Genomic DNA, 20500 nt, shown 5'->3' on the forward strand with positions numbered 1-20500 from the left:
CAGTGGACATCATGAAGATAGACTCAGCCCCCTGAAACCTGATCCCTTGCCTCATTTGAATGGCTTCTCCTCAATAAAAGGGGTCAGCGCATGCTCTTGCTCTCTCTCTCTTCCTGTGGACCCTTAAGGTCAGAGGAGCCATTACAGTGACCCCAAAGAAAAAGGTATTTCTGTCTCTTGTGTGATTATTTCATGCAGCCCAATCAGCCCAGTTCAACTGGAGTGACCCCTGAGCCTTTTAGTCAAGAACAGAAACCCGGCACAGAGCATCTTGCTAGAATGCAGATTCTAATTCAATAGTTTGGCATTGACTCTGTGCTTCCAACAAGCAGGAGCTGCTGTGGGTGGCTCAGGGAACTCACTTTGAAGAGCCAGAGGTGTAAAGGTCTTTGGGTGATTCTGGGAGTGGCTAATGAAAAGAACAGTGTTCTAGAGCTTCCCCAACCATCTGTCCAATACTGGCCTAGTCAGGTAGCCAAGGATACAAAAGTACTCTTGGACTGATCTACATCAAACATAATCAGGAACAGAAACCTACTGCCTCTGCAAACCACGACTTTATAAAGGACATAGGTGTAGCTTGGCTCAGCGGTTTCAGAGGTAAGGCTGGTTTCTTGCTGGACCTGGGACAGGTCCCATGATACCGCTGATAAGGCCTGCAAAAGTCCTGGGGGTGAGCGAGGACACCCACTTGACAGCCTTCTGGAATCTTCTGGGGAGTTAAAAAAAATCACTGTCCTCTGGGTCCCTCTGGTGAAATTCTGCTTCAATTGGTCAGAGTTCAGCTAGGACAATGAGTTTTAAAAGCTTCCTGGGTGACCCTAGTGGACAGTCACACTTGGGAGCCGTGGGGTTTGACCATAAAGTCTTCCCAGAGGGCTCTGGCCTGCAATTCCATCACTACAGGCAGCATGCAGTCCAGACCCCGAAAGTCGGAGCTGGATCAAACCCCTTGGGTGAGACTTGAGTCCCTGGGGTGGGTGCAGGTGTGTATCTTGTTTCCCATACAGTTGATGTGCCACCTTAAGGACCTGCTGGCCATTCTATCCCCTTCCCTGCTCCTGGACGCCTGCCTCGCTTCCTGGCTGGTGAATACCTTCATCAGCCTTTCAAGCCCAGGCTGCTGTTGCTGCTGCCACCACTGCCCCAACCTACAAGCCCCACGTGTGGGGAAGAGCTCTGACTGGGCTGGGCTCTTGGAGACTGTGGCTTTCCTAGCACTGCCCAGAGGGCCACAGGACACCACTGAAAGGGTGTGGATACTTTGGTTATGGATGACAGATATGGGGGCCCAGCAGGTGTGCTGCTCCTGTGTCCCCTACAACGTGCTGTGTCAAGAAACAGGTGCTGAGCAGGAGCTGCACTTGTGGCAAAGCCGACCACTCAGTAGCGCGTGCTCAGATCTGCTCTCCTTTCCTGCCATTTTTTTCTGAGATGGAACCTGCTCCCAAAGCGTCTGCTCAGGAGCTTATGTCTTGAGCTATTTTCTACAAAACCTGGGTGGAGACATTTCCCCTCTGGGTGGCAATCTTCTTGAGGATGGGACACATCCTCCCCATCTTTATTCTCCCTGTAAAGTCATAGGATATCTGTTTAATGCATTCTAAAAATTGTGTGAAAATTTTGAATTTATATAAAATTGTATGCAGGCAGAAAAAGATGGGGAGGAAAGATGCCAAAACACTCAAGGTGGTAGTGTGAAGCTGGAGGGAACACAGAGCTATCTTTTCCTTTATTTTACAATTTCTCTTTAAGTTATTATGAATAAATGATAAACTGTAACTCATCAAGGTACATGAAAAAAGCCTAAGTTAATTTTTTTTTTTGGGGGGGAGCATCTAAGAGAAGCCAACCTATGGTAAAATATAGGAGCTTCTAGAGAGCATTGAAATGGAGCCCTGAACAAAGGAAAACAGAAGCCACAGGGGTTTTGGGGAAAGAAGCCCTGAATCACCTCTCCCACTCTAGAGGAGGAAGAGAGATCCTCCCAGCTGAGCCGAATGTGCTCCATGTGCTCCTCCAAGTAGCTTGAAAAGCTGAAGTGGAAGGAATTCTGGGAAGCAGAGCTTTCAGGACAAATTCTGGGGTTTTCTTTTTTGGACTGGGGATTGAACTCAGGGGCCCTCCACCACGGAGCCACATCCCCAGCCCTATGTTGTATTTTATTTAGAGGCAGGGTCTCCCTGAATTGCTTAGCACCTTGCTAAATTGCTGAGGCTGGCTTTGAACTCGCCTCAGCCTCCAGAGCTGCTGGGATCACACGCAGCAGCTCAGGATGAATTCTAAGAGGGGTTTCACACACTACTTTGATCTAAAGTCCCACTAATCTATTAAGAAGAGGGATTTGAACTTGAAGATAACATGTACTGATTCCACAAAAGGGAAAGGTGTCATCCAGGTTTGTTCAACTGACAGTGGTTAAAGGGACAAAGACCCTGCAGCCTGTCCTTGAAACCCTCTCTCTATCATGACCCCCAGGAGAGCCCAAGAGGCAGGAAAAGTGGGGGAACCAACCACAGAATCACAGCATTGCCCAGCGCGCCCACGGCCAGGTCCACCAGCCCGTCCTCGTTGAGGTCCAACTGCCCGTGGATGCTGCAGCCAAAGTACCGGAGCCCGGGAGCCAGCTCCGACGCCGCCACTCTCTGCAGGGAGAGGAAAGCGTGGGCAGGGCGTGAGCACCGTGAGCTCAGGTAGGGCCCGCAGGCACCACGGGGGGGGGGGGTCCTGGGGACAGATGTTGGACACTATCGGGAGGCTTCCCCAGACCAAAGCTGTCTCCTTCTCAGTCTGTCACGGCATGACATTCCCACCATGAAAGCCACGCTTTTGGATTAAAATACTATGTCTTGAAAGCGTTCCCCATTCAGTGTAAATAGATGCTGATTGGCAGTCACCCCTCAGCATTTCAGATCTTGGTGTATTTATTAGATGATCTTATTAACAAAATATGAGGGCCACATGAGGACGAGGGGCCGAGACAGGTGAGTTCTGAGGTGTGTGAAGGGCACCCAGCTGTGGAGCCAGCGGGGAGTCTTCCACCTGCCGTCAACAGCCCAGATGCCTGTGGGGGTGAGGTGGGTGCCTGGGTGTGTCGTGGTTGACCTTGGGAGGATGAAGGCAGGCCAGGAGAGGGTGCCAGAAGTGGTGTGGGGATGGCACTGAAGACACAGTGCACTTGTGTCAAAACTAGAGGCAAGGGAGTCGGACAGACAGGGTCCCCTCCTGCAGGAGAGCCAGAGGAGAACGCAGAACCACGTGACCACACAGAAGCAGCCACACTCCTGCTCCACCCACTCCCAGGGGACGCTCACCTGCTTGGGCTTCTTCAGGATGCCGCCTTGGAAGCCATGGAAGATGTAGATGGCGCCTCCATGGTTGTCTTCTAGAGGGGCTCCCACCACCACGTCATTGTAGGAATCTTGATTGAGGTCGCGAACAGAGGCAATGGACGACCCAAACCGGGCGTTCTGGTAACTGTGGGAATCCTTCAGCGTTCCATTATAAACAAACCGGTTCTACAAAGCCAAGGCCAGGAACGGGCTCAGGGGTCTTGGTAAGGGACCCTGGGGTCGTGATTCCCTCTGCCTGCTGCCACAGCGGCCTCTCTCCACTCCGTCCTCCCAGAATCCTCTCTCTGGTGACAGGAGCCCCACGACAGAGGAGGTTCCTGTTTCCCCCAGCCTGGGTCCTGCAGGAGGGAGCTGGCCTCCCTGGAACCCCGTTCCCTGGTGGTGACCCAAGTCCAAGCAGGGGCCCTTGAGAAGCTGCCGCCCCACCCGCAGTACCTGTCTCAGGATGTAGACGTACACTTTGCCACGCTCTCGGCCCTCGCTGAAGTACATGGGTGCCCCCACCAGTAGCACATCGGTCACTCCGTCGTCATCGATGTCCACTGAGGTGATCTCACTCCCGAAGTAAGAGCCTATCTGCGGCACATAGAAGCAAACAGAAGTTACCCATGATCCCAATGTGCAAATATAACTACGACGAATATTCTTAGTGTACTTTATTCTAGCTTTTTCACCTGAGATGTGTTGCTAAATTCTTATGTATGTGCAAATGTTTTTATTTTTATAAATGAGGACCATACTCCATATATAGTTTATATACTTTTCTTCTTTTTTGGTACTGGGAATCGAACCCAGGTGTGCTTACCATCTTGGGATGTGAACAACATCCCTAGCCCTTTTTTATTTTTTATTTTGAGACAGGTTCTTACCAAGTTGTTTGCAACCTTGAGAAGTTGCTGAGGCTGGCTTTGAACTTGCCATCCTCCTGCCTCAGTCTCCCAAGTTGCTGGGATTACAGGTGTGTACCCCTGTCCCCGGCTACATACTAAATTTTAAACATAACAATGGATCACAAGCCTTTTCCTCATGGCACATTTGTTTAAAAATAATTTTTTTTCTATGCTGGAAGTAGAACCTGGGACTTCACACATGCCAGGCAAGTGCTCTGCCACTGAGAGATACCCCAAGCCTGTGACATATTTTTTTTTTCCTTTTTCCAGTTTTGTACATGGGATGAAACAATATAAATTCAAAACTTACAGATAAGGGTTAGCTCTATCCCTCATCTCTTTAAACAGTTTATGTGAATATCCAGTCAAAACCAACAGGGTGTCTCCTTTGAAAGGTCATCTGTACAGATTTCCAAGTAGACCACAGGACTGTACACTGTCTTGGAAAGTCCTCAGAGGGCTCTGTCATTGAACAGGTAACAGAGTTAAAAACCCCCGAGTCCTTTCTTTCAAATGGAAGAAGGAAAGACAGGGACAGAAGAAACGATTCAAATTCTGTCTTCCTTCCTTACGGCTGGTGGGCTCCTCTGCCTCCTTGGGAAATCCTCCCCCTCTAAACCCTCCCTGGCCTCTGCTGCCGGATCCACCTTGGCTTCCTCTGCCACCACCTCAGCCTCCACCGTGACCCCCAAAGCCCCCTTCCCCTTTAGGCGTGGCCCAGTCCCAGGTAACTTTGTTTCCACCGATTTCACCACCTTCCTGGCCTCTTTGGCAGCTTTGGCATCCTCCTTACTGTTGAAGTCCACAAAAACCAAACCTTTGGAGGATCCGGTTTCCCGGTCAGTGACTATCCTTGCACGAACAGAGCCGTCAGATGATGCTTTTAAGGTTTCTTCAGTGGTATCCTCAGACAGACTTTTGACAAGCAGAGTTTTTGGTGGCTGGCTACTTGCGTTAGGCGGTCCCCTGGGTCCTTGCTACTCCAGAATGATTGCTCTGCCCCCAATTTCCCTTTAATTGCAGGAATTTAAAGCTTCTTTTGCATTTTCAAATGAAGCAACCTCTAACAATGCATACCCTTTGGGTGTCCATTTTGGTTCTGTGATTCTTTGATCAAAGTTGTCTTCTTGAATACTTCCTCAAGAGTTTCTTCATTTGCGTTGTAAGAGAGGTTGCTTAAAACCAGAGGTTTTGACTCACCACTCCAGGTGCTATTCTTTCTACCTCTCTAGTCTTGATTCTGACCTTTCTCTCCAGTGTAGTAGAGGGAAGCACCTCGCCCATCCATCTCTGTTCCCTGCTTTTCTTCAAAGGTTCTCTCTGCACCAGCTTCTGTCTGAAATTCAATATGAGCAACCCCTTTACTCTTCCCATCCTTGCTGACTAATCTGATCTCCACGGCATCTTCACACACTTCTTTTAATTCATCCTGAGTGACTTTGCAAGGGAGATTTGGGGCCCACAGTGTTCTTGCACCTCCTTTTTTCTTACTGTCCTTTCCTTTTGGTTTCTCTAGTTGAATTTCGTTGTCAAAAAGTTTTAAACTAGTGAGTTCCAAGGCTTTTTTCAGATCTTTAGCAGATTCAAAATCCACATAGCCAAACTTCCTAGTCGTTCCAATTCTGAACACAGCAGCCAGATCATTTTTTTTCACAGAAAGTTCACTGATACCAGTTTTTAGTTCAGGAGCAGGTTTGTTAGAATTCAGATTTCCACCCAAGAGATTAAAAGACGTAGCTGGTTCTGAGCCTCCCACTTTCTGTCTCTTGGCTTCAGGAGCAGCCTTCTGTTTGGCCGTTTCCTTCTTTCATTTTCTAGGTGCTTCTTTGACAGGCTCCTCCTCCTCCTCCCCCTCCTCCTCTTCATCCCCATTGTCTTCCTCCTGCTCTTCCTCCTCCTCAGCCATGCTCTTGGTAGGGCTTTTGCAGCAGCTTTCTTTCCTTTGGCTGGTGTGACCTCCATGGCTTCTTCAGAGTCATCTTCTTCCTCCTCATCTTCATCCTCCTCCTCCTCATCTTCATCCTCCTCCTCCTCGTCGTCCTCATCCTCTGAGGCAGGAGTAGCAGCTGCTTCTTTCATTACTGCTGGTTCAAATTCCTCCTCTTCCTCCTCCTCCTCCTCATCGTCTTCCTTCTTGGCCTTCTTCCCATTTCTTGCCCCTTGGCTGGGGTAATAGCTCCACTTTTTTTGGGTACCAGGGATGGAACTCAGGGCTTGAACTCTCAACTCCTGAGCCACATCCCCAGCCCTATTTTGTGTTTTATTTAGAGACAGGGTCTCACTGAGTTGCTTAGAGCCTCACTTTTGCTGAGGCTGGCTGTGAACTCTCCATCCTCCTGCCTCAGCCTCCCGAGCTGCTGGGATTACAGGCGTGTGCCATCCTGCCTGGCAACAGCTCCCTTCTTACCAGGGTCTGCTGTACTGGTGCTTTGCCCGGAGTGGCTCCCTCTTGCCAGGTGTGCAGCTGCTGGCTGGTGTCACTGTCTCCTTGGCTGCTGAGGCTGCTGCCTTCTTGCCTGGGGTGACAGCTGCTATCTTGGCAGGTGTGGCAATCACAATCCTTCCTTTGCTGGGGTTGCGGTGGCCTCCTTGCCTTTTTTTCTGAGGGGTGACACCCTCTTCTCCACTGCTGTCACCGTCTTCATCTTCTGACTTTTCCTCATCTCACTACCTTCTTCTACCTCCTTATGGGGGAGGAGCCACTTTCTTGGGGTTGCCTTGATTTTTACAGGCCTTTGTGAGCTTCCCCACGATGGGGTGTTATGACAGGTGAGTGCGTGGCGGGTGAAGGTGCAGATGAACCTAGAGGAGCTGAAGTGACATGGACAGCCGCCCTGGGGTACTGAAAATGCTGAGCATGTACCTGGCTGCCAGCTATAGCTAGAGACGGAGGGGAAAGCAACATATTTTTTTCTGTGACATGATCACTGGTGATTCTGTAGCACCCTGATGTATTTAATGAAGGCCCTGTCGCTGCGACAGTTGGCTTGTTTCAAGTTTCAATGTCCTGGGTCACTCTGGAGCTTGCATCTTGGATGGGGAGTGCTGAATTCTCCTAGGCATCCGAGTCCCCACCGTGCTCCTCTCCTGCCCTGGCTGCAGTGCTCTCCAACTGGGTCGGGGGAGGTGCCACCTACTCCCTCATCAGAAGCCTGGGGGTCCCTGCCTCCACCCTCCACCTCTCCCATCTGCAGCTCTACCAGGAAGTTCCACCTGCTTCCCACTGCTCTTCCCCTGGGTGGGGTTCCTTCCAATGGACCTTCCAGTCTTCGTGCTGGCCCTCGGTTCCACCCCCATGCCACCAGAATGGCCTTTAACAGTTAACCAAGCTACATGCTTGCATTTGGGGTAGAGCCTAACCTCATCCATGTGTCCGGCTGGATTGCCTCCTGCCCAGCCTCTGTCCTGCGACCCTCTGCTCCCTATGCTGAGCCTTGGGCTCCTTCTATACCCAGTTATTGCTTCTCTTAATGACCTAGGCTCTGGCTAGTTCCGGGCTTCCCTCTTCCCTTACCTAAACCTCTCTGTCCCCTGACTTCCCCAGATAACACCTGCCAGCCCTCGGATCTAAAAGCTATTCCTTTTAGAAGCTGTCCCTGGCCCTCCCTCCTTGCCGTGGGAGCCTCTTTTCCATGTGCCCCAGACTCCACACTCCTCCTACCAGCCTGCTCCCTCTAAGGATGTGCCCCTCTGGGCCTAGTCCATGCCTGGAACACAAGAGGGACCTAATAACTGCTTATTGGGTTTCCTTAGGGAAGGGAAGGCACCCTGCCCACAGGCAGGTCCTGTGTGATCGATTTATAGCCTTGGGTTAGCTTGTGTGAGCTGCTTGGGAGACATAGTCATCTTATTTCATTTTATTTTATTTTTTTGGGGGGAGGTACTAGGGATTGAACTCAGGGAATTCAACCACTGAGCCACATCCCCAGCCCTATTTTGTATTTTATTTAGAGACTGGGTCTCACTGAGTTGCTTAGCGCCTCGCTGTTGCTGAGGCTGGCTTTGAACTCGTGATTCTCCTGCCTCAGCCTCCAGAGCCACTGGGATTACAGGCATGTGTCACCGAGCCCAGCTCATTTTATTTATTTATGGTTTTGGGCAGTGCTGGGGATCAAACTCAGGGCCTCACAAATGTTAGGCAAGTGCTTTACCACCCAACCACATCCCCAGCTCAGTTGTCTCATCTTACAGGGAAGGAATCTAAACTCAGAGTGTTCCAGTTGCTTGCCCAAGGTCAGAAGGCTGGTCCCTGCTAAGCTGGGGCTGTGTGACACATGAGCCCCTGGCTCCTTCCCCTGCCATATCCTGGTGCAGGGTGTTTTCAGAAGAAATCTATTCTCAAGCATTAAAAGCTTTTAACTGAGGAGAAAGATAAAAATACAGGCAAGAGAAAAAGGAAATAATAAGCCTGGGTTGGGGAGCAGGAGAGATGTGTCTACTTAAAGCAATTAAGAGGCAGACAGAGCAAGGGAGGAGGGAGGAGGAGTGTGTCTAAATCTGTGGCCTTAGCTATGTGGGTCACAGTGATTTGGAATCCACTTAATTCAGCTGCTTTTGGCACTGCGGTTTCTTATTCGGATGTTGGAGGAGGAACTGGGTAGGAGTATGTCATAATTCATCAGAGAACTCCCTCCAGCTCTCAAGGTCTAGCCCTTGACTTCCAAAAGAGCCTGCCCTGGGCCGAACGAGGTGGGCAGGGGGAGCAGAGATGGTGACCTGAAGGAGTGGCAGAATGGTGGGCAGCACTCTACAGCTAGAGGGATTTGGGTTCCACCCAGTGAGGAGCGTGTTCTCATGGTGATGGGATGGGGCATCAGAAGAGGCAGGACAGGGCTGTTCCCAGGCTCAAGAGTGCTGAGGGATTGCCCAGAACAATAGATAAGGGCCTGGACAGGGCTCAGCTTGAGCCAGGGTGCCTGGACACTGCCAGATGGGAGCAGTGAGGCCTGCTTTTGGGGGTCAGGAGGTGCCAGAGGTCCCCTCCAGAAGCCTGGATTCTTAACTTGACCCTTCTGGGAATCTGCCATGTGATCTTGACAAAGCCGTGTTGCCTCCTAGGACAGATTTCCTGGGGTGTTGAAGTGACTCTGGTTCTATGTACCCCCAGCCACTCTTACCATAGCCTTCCTGTTTGCCCTCAGGAGCCTCCAACATGAGACTTTGCAACACAGTCTGGGGCAGTGGCATTGACCTTCCACTCTGCATTGTCACTATTCCAGGAAAAAGGGAGAAGCTTGCATCTTGGGGGCCCCTAGGGCTTTGCTGGGGGTGGACTTACAACTTTTGGCAACATGAAGATGGCTTGAGGAGTGTTGACTGTCCCTTGCTGGGGGCCTTGACAACTCCGGCTGGGAAGCCATCACCCAGATGCACCAGACAAGAGGTCAGTGACACGGCAGGGAGAATTCTCTTGGATTTTCCAAGCTAGTAGCAGGGCCTAGGCCTGGCTTGGTGAGAGGTTGGTCTGCTCCAAGGACATTTTAGGGCAGTAAGTGACAGCTTAGGTTGACACTTTAACCCTGATGGATGAGGTATGTACCCATTCCAAGAAGATGCCTGTGGGTCTGGGGGCCTTCTTGTTGCTAGGGATGAGGTGAGCCCCAGAAGCCCCTCCACCCCCAATCTGATATGCTTGCCCAGTCTTCCGGCAGACAGCCCCTGCTGCAGCCTCCCCCTCTATTACCTGCTCGCCCCGGAGGGCCTGGTGGATGGTGAGGCTCCTGTTGTTGTGCATGGTGAACAGGATGACTTTGCCCGTGTGGTTGAACCGCGGAGCTCCGGCCACATACACTCGCCCCTGCCTGGAGGACACGACCGACGTCACTGTGTACCCTGCCACAGGAGGAAACAGGCTGGTCTGTGCGCCTTGTCTTTGGCAGGCCTTGCTAGGACCCTGTTTAGCAGTGCCCCAGGAGGGACAGCGCCCCCTGCGGCTCTCGGGCACATCAAACAATGGGAGAGGTGCTAGTTTCAGCTGGTCTTGCATCTGGTCTGGGTAGGCCGACCCAGCGTGCTGCACCAGGAAGCTTTAATGCCACCGCCCTCTGACCTAGAGTCCAAAAGCACCAGCTGAAACACACTCAAGGTGCGGAAGCTGCTTGTCATTTGTTCTACCTCCCCTTGGACAGCCGTTTAGGTGCAGCACGGTGCTGGGCGTGGAGGATGGAGAAGAGCCGGTCCCTGGGCCGGGTGTTCGGGCCTGGAATTGCAGCTCAGTGTGGCTGCGTGACCCAGCACGGGGAGGCCCCTGGCCTGGGCGTGCGGGGGACGGTGCAGCCGCGTGCCCTCCCGCGTCCCCTGCAGGGCGCTTACCCAGGTACGCGCCATGGTTCTTGAGCTCGTCGGGGAACTCCTTCAGGTAGGACTCGCGGAGCGGAATGACCTTGCCGCTGCTCGTCTCCTTCAGCACCGCCCCGTTCCAGTCATAGGCGCCAACGGCTCCCAGCAGAATCCCGTCCTGGCAACCGGGAGGGTACCCACATTAGATCCTGTTCCCTGGGGACCTCTTGCTGAAAGCCCCCAGGTCCTGTGACCAGCGCAGCCTCCTGCAGCCTCCTAGGGCACCTTGTTGAGGGTTCAATGTAGCAATCTAACATTGAGCTGGACTCTCAGCTTTTGAAAAAGCCATGGAGACTGTCTTGCCCTAGCCCATCCTTAGAACAAAGTGGGTCAAACTGATCCCAAGGAATGTCAAGAAAAGAGAGTGTTCTAGAAATAAATTCCAATTTCTGGACAAACTTCCATCCTTCCTTGGGCTTCAAAAACCCCTCTAGGAAATCTCTTCCTGGTGACCTCCTTGGAGCCGTGTCTCCCCTCACCTGACTTCCTTCAGTGTTCCTTTGCAGTGTGCGATTGCTTTCCTGTGAACTCTCTTGCCCAGTCACCACACTGTATGCATGACCTGATATATGCATGACATTGCACCCATGAATATGAACAGTTACTCTATGACTAATTAAAAATGAAAAATTATTTTTTAAAAATCCTACTCTCTCTTCATTTCTTCAGTTAAAGTTCACTGAGCATCTACTTTATGATAACCACTTTTTTTTGGTGCTGGGAACACCATCCCTGACCTTGCAGAGGGCAGAGATACTAAAGAAATACTTAAACACGTGCAAACTGACCAGTACAATCAGGGAAATCACAGTGAAGTTTAATTTAGATTGATGGGGGTTGGGAAGCCTTTTAGAGGAAGGAATGTTTACCCAAACACTGAAAGAGGAGAAGGGTCCGAAAAGAGGGTACAAGAGCCAGAAGGAAAGGGCCAGGAGAAGCTTGTACAAAGGCCCTGAGGCTGAAGAGAGGTCAGAACCTTTGCTTTCAAGGAACTGAAAGCTGTTTGAGTGAGGGGCAGAAGCGTTGAGTGAGGGGGCAGAGGATGAGGCTGGACAGATAAGCCAGGGCCACATGATTTGAAGACTGAAACTTATTTCTCAGGGCTTGGAGGGTCTTGATCTGCCCACCCAGTGCAGGACAATTGAAATCTGCAAGGCCTGGTCAGGAGGACAGGAAGATTTGGCTCCTGGAAGGGAAGTTTCCACGTTTCTGACTCCAGGGTTATTTCTTGAGTACTGAGTCCACTCACTCTCTGGGCTGCCCCTGCACCCTACCTGCTCCCCAGCATAAACAATCCACAAGACTCGTGGACTTGAAAAGAGGGTGAAAGTTATCAGGCATTTGAGCAGCCCCAGGAGGGTGGCAAAGCAGTTGGAGGGCCACTTTCCTGGGTTTCCTTGGTGACTTGGGGGTGGGAGCAGCTTGCCTGTATCCCAGCTTTGGGCATTTAAAGCACAGCACTAATGTACCCTTCTGTCCCACTGAGCCCTCTTGGAAGCCTGCAGGTTGGCTGGGCTCAAGGCTCCCCCTTAGCTTTAAAGAGAAAAATTGGTCTTATCAAAGGGTTAAAAAATGCCAGCTCCTAGAGGTGGAACCGACTGTGCAGACAGAATGTTTTTACAACTATAAATAAGCTGGTCTCGGGTGAGTTGGGCGCTTGGTGGTGTTCGACTTTCTAATTAGCCTTCTTCTTCCCACTGTGCTCAAGTCTTGGCCTGGGAGGCTGTGACAGTCTGCTGGGACCAGGATGGGGCTGGGGACTCAGATACTCGCTGTCCACAGTCACTGCCAACATTCTTAACATTGGGGTGTGCTCCCTTCTTTGTGGAGGGCTTTCTCAGCCAACCACCAATTTGAGACCGCAGAGACTCTGGGAGGGGACAGACTGTTCATTATCTGCACTTGACAAACCAGTGGCTGAGGTTCAAAGGGAGGAAGGAACTTGCCCAAGGTCATATGGCAAGTCAGAAAGGCAGGGCTAGGGCCAGACAGGTGGATTGGGCTGAGGAGAAAAACAGCCATGTGTTCCCCCAAGCCCTGGGGGAGTCCTGCTTCCAGTTGTCCTCCGGACCCCCCCCCCACCAATCTGGAGCACTGTTGGGGCTCTGCCTTCCATCCTTCTTCCCCCCTCTCTCTGCCTACTGCTCAAGATCTTAACTGCAGACCAGGCTTCTTGGTTGTATGGAGAGGACTTTAAAGATGATTTTTTTTTTTATATTGGGGATTGAATCCGGGGGCACTTGACCACTGAGCCACATCCCAGCCTTATTTTGCATTTTATTTAGAGACAGGGTCTCACTGAGTTGCTTAGGGCCTCGCTGAAATTGCTGAGGTTGGCTTTGAACTCACGATCCTCCTGCCTCGGCTTCCCAAGCATCTGGGATTATAGATGTGCGCCACTGCGCCTGACATGCAGATGAATTTTTGATTTTGCAGATGGCAAGGAGCCCCTGAGATGTACTGGCAGAGCCATTTTGACATGATGGAGAGTGGAGTCTGGGAATTCCACCAGTGCTCCTGGATTTGGTGGCCCTAGCCAGCGGGTCACTCTCAGCCTCTTGCCTTGTGTTCTTGTAACCCTGGCGGTAGCTGGGTCTTGAAGTCTTAGTGGGAAGCCCTTTTCTGAGAGTGGGTTTATTGGGGTCAGGGAAAGCCCCACTGAGGACAGGGGCACTGTGTGGAGTAGGCGTGTGAAGGCAAAGCTCAGTTGCTCTCCTAGTGCGCGAAGCCCAGACATTTTGAGACTGGACAGGTAGTGCAAAAGAGGAGAAGGAGAAGGAGAAGGAGAAGGAGAAGGAGAAGGAGAAGAAGAAAAGAAGAAGATTAAAAGGGCCAGAGCCTTGGTGGGGGAAGCCAGTCACGTGCCCTCACCAAATGGCAGAGCATTCTAGGGACGGGCAACCTCCCATCCTCTGCAGGCCCGGCACGGATTCTTTGATTTATGGCCTCCCAGTCTTCCCAGATTTATGGGGTGGCCTGAGCTCCCATGAGACAACACCAGGTGTCTCTAGGTGGCCTTAGCTGGATGGACCCTTCCCATAGCTGGTGCTCTGTGGGGCAGGTTGCAGGTTGGACGGCTGTCGGAGGACCTGAGGCCTCAAGGCCATTGCAGCCGGACCTACTGGAGCATCTGTGGCATTCCTGTCATATCCTGCCAGGCAGCTCTTAGCTCTTCTACTTGGCCTCTGCCTCAGTCTTGCCTTCCAGTCAAGGTGGGTGCTCCCTGGGTGTGTGACCATGTCTCCCCACACTCTGTCTCCCACCCAGTCCAGGTTCCCAGCCAGGGTTGGACTACAACCCCAGCACATGGTCTAGGGCAGGTGACATTGCCTCCCCAGGTGACGTTTGGTCATGTCTGGAGATGTTTCTGGTTATCACAGCTTGGGGTGGGGGTGTCTGCTCATTATCCAACACAGAAGGTCTCCTGGGTCGATATTGAGACTCCCTGGCCTAGTGGTTGGAGCATGAACTCTGGGGTCAGACCTTCCTGCGTCCCCTCTTCAGCTGCAAAGCTTCTAGCTGTGTGACCTTGGGCAAGTCTGCCTCTGTCTCCCTCAGCACAGTGCTTGGTAGCCATAAGTACTGGGACCTGGAAGCTCTTGTCGTTCATTAATGGTGCACACTGCATCTCCTGGGGAGGCAGATGCCAGAAAAGATCTGATCTCATAGTCAAGTTGGCCACTGTGGGGTGGGTGAGCAGTGCCCCAGGGAGGCAAGGACGGGCTATTTTAGGGATCCCAGGAGAGGGTGACCAACTAAGGGAGGGGGTGGGCCCAGAGAGGAGTTAGGAAAGGATTTTAAGAAAACCCCAACCCATTTGTCTGTAAATCTCAACATCCATTCGAAGCCTCAAGATTCATTTTCAGGGATACTCCTCAGACGTCTCGAAGCCTGAAGTTCAGACAGGTGAAGTGCTGTCTGAGCCCACACAGCCAGGCAGTGATGGCGTCCAGATGCGGATGCCAGTGGCTCTTCCTTCCAGCTTTTCTTGGCTTTGGGGAGGCTGTGGAGCCAGGCGGAGGTAGCTGCTGGAGAGCTGTATGGAGGCCAGGTGGGAGACCCTCAGAGGGCACTGGGTCTTCCTCCCCGACACCAAGATCAGGGGACAGTCCTAATCGCCTACCCAAACTGGCAGGGGGAGTCCACTTTGTAGGGCCATGGAGGGTCTCCAACCTCCAGATGTCAGTTTACCATTATGGATCATTACTTATATGCGGTGCTGAGGATCGAACCCAGGGCCTCACATATGCTCGGCAAGCGCTCTACCACTGAGCCCCAGCCCCAGCCCCAGCTTCTCTCATTTTTGACTGAATTAAACTGTAAAGCTAGTTCAGATGCAAACTCTAAATCTAAGATTACACTGTTTAAGGCTTCAACCACTAAGAGCCTTTGGTAACAGCAGTGACCTTGGCTGTCTAGCCCACAGCCCCAGAAGGCCCATGGGAAGGGCACAGGCTGCAGGATGGAGGCAGGGGTCCCTTTTACAAGCTTTCTGGAAAAATGGTGCAGCTTTTGCCATGGAGGTCACCACCCAGAGGCAGCCAGCACGCAAGAACCACTCCAGCTCTTAGTGGCCTGTGCAGTCATTTCCCAATGTGAATGAACCACTGGCTTAAAAATCTATTCTAAAGTTTGACCAGGCATCCATAGCTAGCTTTCCTGAGGGTGATTTTTGGAATATTCTTTCCCTTTTTATAATTCAAGACTAGAGTTTCTGGCTCCCAGGTTCCTGTGGCTCCGGCTTTCTGCCATCAGTCTGGGATGTAATGTCGTATGGTCTGGGACCATGGACCTCGTGAGTGTCTGGCTGATATCTGGAGGTCTCCTCTCTACCCTGGGCTCTGGCCCTGCTCTCTGTTGTTGCTTTAGCTTTGCAGGCTGGTTTCCTTGCTGGATAAGACAACAGGCAGCAAGCCAGGCAATGAAGAGCTGTGCCTTTCTTCTGCCCACTGAGGATGGATACTGGGCCCCTCCCACAGGGCTGGGCCCTTCCATTCCTTCTAACTGAACTAAACAGGCTCAGAGAAGCTCAGGCACCTCAGTACATTTTCAGGCAGTAGCCTATGGCCCACTTCTGGAGAGAGGGAGTTTAGGGCTGGTCTAGAACATGGACCCACTCAGGGTCAAGACTGGACCTGTTGTTCCAAGTTCCCAAAGCAGCTAACTGACTGAGAGCTGAGTCGCTGGGCTCCCGGGGATAGGATGGTCACAGCCATTCATGACAGCATCAGTGGCTTGGCATTCACAGACCTCTGTGCTCTGACAGAACAATTTAATGTCTAGTTACGGTGGACTCATCACCAACATGTCATTCTCTTGGGATTTGGAGGTTTTCTTACTCCGCCTTCAATCAGAAAAGTCTCAGATCCAAATATAATCATTCTCTTTAAAAGTCTTAGCAGAGAAAACCTTCCAGATGATTGGGACATAGGAACATGACCCAGGTATTAGGGATGGTAAAAGAACTGGGATGTGTGGGGAGAGGCAACCGAGTCCCTCTGATTGGGGGAATAGGAAAACTGGGCAGCGTATCTAGAAGCTGCACAGGGCAGCCAGGGCAGTCATGACCTTGGCCGACCCGAGTAACAAGCTGGGGCTCTAAGCTCCTGAGTCTCCCTGCCTGCCCCACCTCCTCCAAATAGTTGGGGAACCCACTGATCCTGCAAGCGTTGGACACACTGAGCTGCTGGGGCCATTTTCCAGGGCTCAGAGTAACTCCCTGAATCCCTAAGCCCAGCTGAGCCTCCCTGGCCCCTGAGACCTGGACAGTGACCTGCCTGAGAATGAACCTTAGGTGAAACTTAAGTCTTTCTCCCCAAATGAAGTGGTACCCTAGTCTCTATCCTCAGTGCCCTCTGCCCCACCCCACAGGAAGATGCTCAGGAAATGGCCATAGAGGAATACAGGAGACACTGGGTCTTTGATTCCCTGGCCTGTGCCCAGGTTCCTCCCAGTCCTGTGCACACAATCCTCTGCTCCCCTGCCCCACCCATGGCTGCTAAGATCCTTGTCCTTTCAGAGGCCCTTTCAAGTGCTGACCCCTTGCCAATCCTTCCCTGGCCATGCCAGCCCCAGCCCCAGCCCAGGCCTTTCTTTCTGTAAGAGCCTGACCATTGCCCTGGTTGGCATTAGCTGTCACGTCTGGCTGCCTCATTGAGTAGGGGTCTTTACAGAGGCCCAGAAGACCTGGAGTTATATGCTTTTACCAAGGAAATATCTGCAGTTTCTTTCATCCTTTTCTCAAAACTGAGGACTGCTGTTTTGGACTGTTTGAAGTTAACTTTTGGTGGCAAGAATCACTTCCAATTTTTTTCTTCTTTAATTGTTTTTGACAAATGCTGGTTGCATTGAATTGAATTGCATTTCCTTGATGTATTTTCTAATCAGCCTTGACCCCAGACTCAGGAGCCCAGGACTCGTGCTGCCAGAGCATGAGACTCGCTGCCTGACCTTGCGCCCATGGATGCCCTTGCCTCACTGTGCCCAGCAATTTACCCTCGGATTGCAAGCTGAAGGGCAGGGCTCCACCTCTGCCTCTGCCGTATCCAGCATAGGGCCCAGGGCAAGAAGGCACTGAGAAGATTGGTGGATCTGACCACTTTAAACAGGAGAACTGTTAATGCCTGCAGACCCCGTAGGGATCTTCTGAGCATGAAATGAGGTGCAGGACTTCCCTGGAAAAGTTTACAGAGCTGTCACCTGTAACAGGGCTGTTATTATGAGGTGCATATGTTATTATGCACCTTGCTGTATTCAGGACAGTGGGAATGATGCAACTCAGGACAATCCAGGTTCAAGTTGTGTTTCCGTTCATCTGCCTGCTGTGCATTGTATGTGCCCCCTCCCCTCCAATCTGGGATTTCTGACTCAGACTCTTGAGATTCCCTGTTTGCTCATGGAGCAGCTTCTAGGTGTAGATGGTGCCATGTGACTAATTCTCACTGTTTTTTTTTTTTTTTTTAACTTCAGAGGGCCACTTAACCTCTCTAAGACTCAATGTCTTTATCTGTAAACTTGGCTCTAGGAACTTGCCCCGTCTACCCCATAGAAGAGTTAAGCAAATCTGATGGGTGATGAGTGCACAACTACAGGGACTAGCAGGCTTTTCTGGCAAACTGGGAGGCAGTGCCTGCCCAACAGCACACGAGTGCACAACCCCACCTGGGACATGCCTGTTCGAAGCATGCCCATGGAACAACACATGGGGCGTCTGTTTTCCCATGTGCTGCTCCTAAGCAGGACTTTACAGTTTATGAAGCATCTCAGAGATATGGACACTCTGTCTCTCTGGCAATTCAGGGTGGTTTCAGCGCCATCTTATGAACCAGAACCAGGTGAAGCACACAGAGGGTGAGTGGGGGCCCGAGACAGCCCCAGGCACCACATGCTGCTTGTGGCATCTTGTGCCCCCCTCTTTGGGGCCCAGGTCCACCTGGGAGCTCTGCAATCCCATGCAGAGTCTGCATGGAATGGGGCCCATATGCAGTTGGCTATGTCACCTGGCCTAGATTTTGCACAGGGCTCTGTGGATTGAATAGGGTCATTTGTTGCAGGAGGTGATGTCTCCATCAGCACCCTCCGCAGAACCTTCTGGGTGGGTGAGTAGACTATTAGTAGTAGTCCACTTGCTTCTGAAGAGGCCTTGAGACAGTAGAGGTAGGTTGAAGACCTTGAATTCCCTCTTCCACCCATAGAAGACTCTGGGAAGCAGAGAGAACCCAGGAAAGAGAGGCTGAGCAGCTCATGAAAGGTGGGAAGACACACCCCGAGAGCTGGGAAGGATATGGAGAGATGGAGGGAGCCAGTGGTAACCCATACCTCCACTACGTGCGAGGAGAAGCCTGTCTGTGACATCTCCAGCCCAAAGGAGGTCTCGTTCTTGTTGGTGCCTAAAACAGAGGACAGAAGGTTGTCAGGGCCATGACTCTTTGCTTAGCCCCAGGTGGCCCTCGGTTCACAGTTCCTACCTCCCAGGGGCACCGTAGGAACTGGGGGTTCACTTTTGAGAAAGGCTCGAGGCTGAGGCCTACGGTGCTGTCTGCATCATCAGCCCTCATCCATACTCTGTGCCCTGAGGTGCGCTGAGCACCTTCCAGATGGCCGTGGGTGAGTAGCCATTACTTCTTCAAAGGACTGGGGACAAGTATTGCATCCACATACTGTAAGTGACTGTGAAAGCAGGGGGGAGATCACTAAATAGTGTGTGGAAACAGTGGACATGGTTGGCAAGAAATGGAATTTCTCACTTTGTTTGTTCCTATGATTCACTGGATTTGTTTCTGGATGCCCTGGGAGAGTTCCTACACCTCATCTCCACCGCCAGGAGGAGACATGTCACCACTGCAGAAGTGCACAAGAAAGCCCAGGGTGCTCAGGACCCCACTCCACAACGGGGTTTCCAGAACACATCATTGGAACTCTGTGCTTGTCACTCAAGGTGACCGCTTTGAGGAGAAAAACACTGATTTGGATATTTGAATTCCGCTGTGGGTGTGAAAGCCCATGTCTAGGGGCTGGGGTTGTGCTTCAGTGGTAGAGCGCTCGCCTAGCATGTGCAAGGCCCTGGGTTTGATCCTCAGCACCACATAAAAATAAGTAAAATAAAAGTGTTGTGTCCAACTACAACTAAAAAATAAATATTAAAAAAAAAAGCCCATGTCTGTGCTTTTATCCAACCATCTTTGTTCTGGGGCCATTTGGTTCTCTTTGGGCAGCTCTTCATTTCCAATGCACTGCAGATGTCTCGGGCTCTGGAACGCTGTCTTCTCTTTCTTTTTATGACCCTCCCCCATGCCCAAGGCCCAGTGTTGGAAGGACCCAGTAGAGCAATTTACTGTGCACACGGGATCTGTGCAAATAAAAGATGCAGTTTAAGTCGCTGGGAGGGGGCGATCTGAAGAAACCCTGCAAAGACTGCTTTCGATGGAGCAAGACACAGTGGCACAGAGGGACTGAATGTTCCAGGCTGGGGAGTCAGGCTCAGCAGGGTCCCAACTAGGGGTGCCAGAGAAAATATAGGGTGCCCAGATACATTTGAACTTCAGATAAACAATGTATAATATTTTCGTGTAAGTCTGTCACAAGTTTTGCATTTCATATTGCTGAACCTGGGCAACACTCGTCTACATATCACCACTGTCCCCAGTGTGGGAACTTTGGCATGTCACTTAACTGCTCTGAGTTTCAGTCTCTTCAGCCATCAAGTATGGAGAATACCAGAGAAGCCACCTTCCAGGTTGTTCATAAAGCACATCGATTTGCATCCAGAACAAACGACACTCGATGGCTCCGTTTTTTTCATTAAGCAGGGACACTTGCTCTGCCATTCCGTTTGGTGCCGTTGAATTTCCCTCTGGGGAGCTTGTCTGATTTAAACCCAGGTGTGTGTAGCCCCTCTGGGTAGGCAGGGCTCACCTTCTAGGCTGAAGATCCTGTCCCCCAGGGCGTCAACAATGTCCTTCAGGGCTGCCTCGTCAGTGACGTTGAAGAAGTGCTTGTCATCCGGGTCGCTGGCGATGTATTTGATTTCATTTAGAAAAGTTTCTGGGTTGATCCCCCTGCGGTTGTAGTAGCCCAGGACCTGCCAGGGAACAGGGGCAGGGAAGACAAACCAGGACATAGCACAGACTCTCCCACACGCCTCAGGGCCCCTGACCCCAGGGCTCCAGGGTGGGCTGAGCCAGGACTTTTGGTAGCCCTGAGTTTTCCTCCAGGGACCATTTGCGTTTGGGGACTGATCCTCTTTTAGAGGCAAGATAAGGACCCTGTGCTCAGCTAGGATTCTGGGAGCTGAAAGGCTTGAGCTATTTCCTAGTTTTTGAGGTTTCTGAAGCTTCCTGGCAAAGGAAGGAAAAACCAAGCCCATGGCTTTTGTGGACAGGCCTGAGCAGTGCTAAAGAAGCTTCCGGGCTTGCTCTT

At 51.5% G+C, this 20500-nt stretch overlaps 1 protein-coding gene and 1 pseudogene across 1 annotated transcript in view; both read right to left on the reverse strand.

The window, feature by feature from the left end:
• Positions 1-20500, reverse strand: part of Itga11 (integrin subunit alpha 11) — a 114231-nt gene that overhangs the window by 21535 nt on the left and 72196 nt on the right. Inside the window, exons 9-15 of the mRNA XM_077799944.1 lie at positions 19997-20162; positions 18401-18471; positions 10556-10700; positions 9927-10075; positions 3789-3929; positions 3315-3518; positions 2515-2645 (exon numbers count right to left, since the gene is read on the reverse strand). Coding sequence (XP_077656070.1) covers positions 2515-2645; positions 3315-3518; positions 3789-3929; positions 9927-10075; positions 10556-10700; positions 18401-18471; positions 19997-20162 — 1007 coding nt within the window. The remainder of the gene's footprint in view (positions 1-2514; positions 2646-3314; positions 3519-3788; positions 3930-9926; positions 10076-10555; positions 10701-18400; positions 18472-19996; positions 20163-20500) is intronic.
• LOC144255303 (nucleolin-like) lies at positions 4696-7612 on the reverse strand (annotated as a pseudogene).

This window comes from Urocitellus parryii, chromosome 6, assembly GCF_045843805.1.
Source record: "Urocitellus parryii isolate mUroPar1 chromosome 6, mUroPar1.hap1, whole genome shotgun sequence".
Classification (NCBI taxonomy): domain Eukaryota; kingdom Metazoa; phylum Chordata; class Mammalia; order Rodentia; family Sciuridae; genus Urocitellus; species Urocitellus parryii.